Source organism: Bison bison, unplaced genomic scaffold (genome assembly GCF_000754665.1).
Source record: "Bison bison bison isolate TAMUID 2011002044 unplaced genomic scaffold, Bison_UMD1.0 scf7180017516766, whole genome shotgun sequence".
Taxonomy (NCBI): Eukaryota; Metazoa; Chordata; class Mammalia; order Artiodactyla; family Bovidae; genus Bison; species Bison bison.
The window spans coordinates 16,009-17,471 of record NW_011401955.1 but is presented as its reverse complement, the minus strand read 5'-3'; the positions used below and the strand labels follow the sequence as shown (position 1 = coordinate 17,471).

At 39.2% G+C, this 1,463-nt stretch overlaps 1 protein-coding gene across 1 annotated transcript in view; it reads left to right on the top strand.

The window, feature by feature from the left end:
* LOC104995891 (hephaestin-like) overlaps window positions 1–1,457 on the top strand; it is a gene marked incomplete at its 3' end in the record, with an annotated part of 11,693 nt that extends 10,236 nt beyond the window's left edge. The window contains exon 6 of the mRNA XM_010849979.1: window positions 1,289–1,457. Coding sequence (XP_010848281.1) covers window positions 1,289–1,457 — 169 coding nt within the window. The remainder of the gene's footprint in view (window positions 1–1,288) is intronic.
* Window positions 1,458–1,463: the final 6 nt, after the last annotated feature.

The window sequence follows — 1,463 nt, the reverse complement described above, 5'->3', positions numbered from 1 at the left end:
ATATCATGTAAGAAACGAGTTGCCAGTCCAGGTTCAATGCAGGATACTGGATGCTTGGGGCTAGTGCACTGGGACGACCCAGAGGGATGGCATGGGGAGGGAGGAGGGAGGAGGGTTCAGGTTGGGGAACACATGTATACCTGTGATGGATTCATTTTGATATTTGGCAAAACTAATACAATTATGTAAAGTTTAAAAATAAAATAAAATTTAAAAAATAATTTAAAAAAATTAAGCATGGTTATTATCCTCATTTTATAAAAGAGGAGACAGAAAGCCAGAATTGAGGGTAGCTTGGGTCAATTGGCCCAAGCAAGTAAACTGTTGGATTACAAATAGTACAGGTGCTTTGGGCAAACCAAATAGAGGACCATTATTTTTTTCTAAGTTGTGGGGTGTGCATTTTAATATTTTCCATAAATATAACCAAAACTGAGACATGAACATTATTAATTGTCTAGCTGAATTGATGAAATCTTTGCTGAGACCTATAATGTTTTAAGCTGGGGATAGAATGGTAAGGAAGAAGAAAAGCTGTTCAGGCAAATGAGCAGCATGAGAAAATCTTGAAAGCCTGAAAAAAGGATCACCTATTCTGCAGAACAAGGAATGAGTTGTTATGGCTGAAGAGTAGCAATTAAGAGTAGGGTAGGTTAGAACGTGATTCTGAGAGTTGGAATGTCTGATTTGAGTCTGAGCTTTATTCCATGGGCTAATCGGGGGTCATCAAATGTTCATATGCTGGGGACTAAGAAAATTAGATATTTCACCTAGAAATATCAACGTGACATCAGTGTTATAATGACTCAAAGATGCAAGAGACCAGACAGAACAGTGGCACACTCTTATCATGGCCCAATTGTCAAAGTGAGTATTGATAAGCTAGATAATTGAGTCAAACTGCTTCGCAGGAGATTCTACCTACTACTAGTAGTTCTACCTTCTGGAGCCATGCAACAAAAATCTTTTTTTTTTTTTGCTACATCATAAGCCTTTATATATTTTAAGAAATATGTCAAGGCCCTTCTCACTCTGAGTCCTAGTTCTTTGTATGGGGGCATTGGAGCTTCAGTGCTTCTTAAGGATTTTCTCAACTATGTCGTTTTGTTACGTTGATTCCCTATAACCACTGAGTCTATCATCACTGGCTGATCTTTTGAGGTATAAGAACCGTTCTTCTGTCCTATTTGGATGAGCTTATTTCTCCTCTTCCAGAGTTGATTATAAAATATGTCTTTAGGAGTATTCTCCAGCCCATGGTTCCCATTTTCCTCTTGTTCCATTTCAGTAGCAATTCCCAGAAACATTGGAGAAGGCAGTGTGAAGATGCTGGGCATGCAAATCCCTATAAAGGATATTGAGATGCTGACTTCTGTCTTGATTGCCATGGGTGTCATTCTCCTGCTCATTGCTCTGGTTCTTGGAGGTGTGGTGTGGTACCAGCATCGTCAGAGGAAGTTACG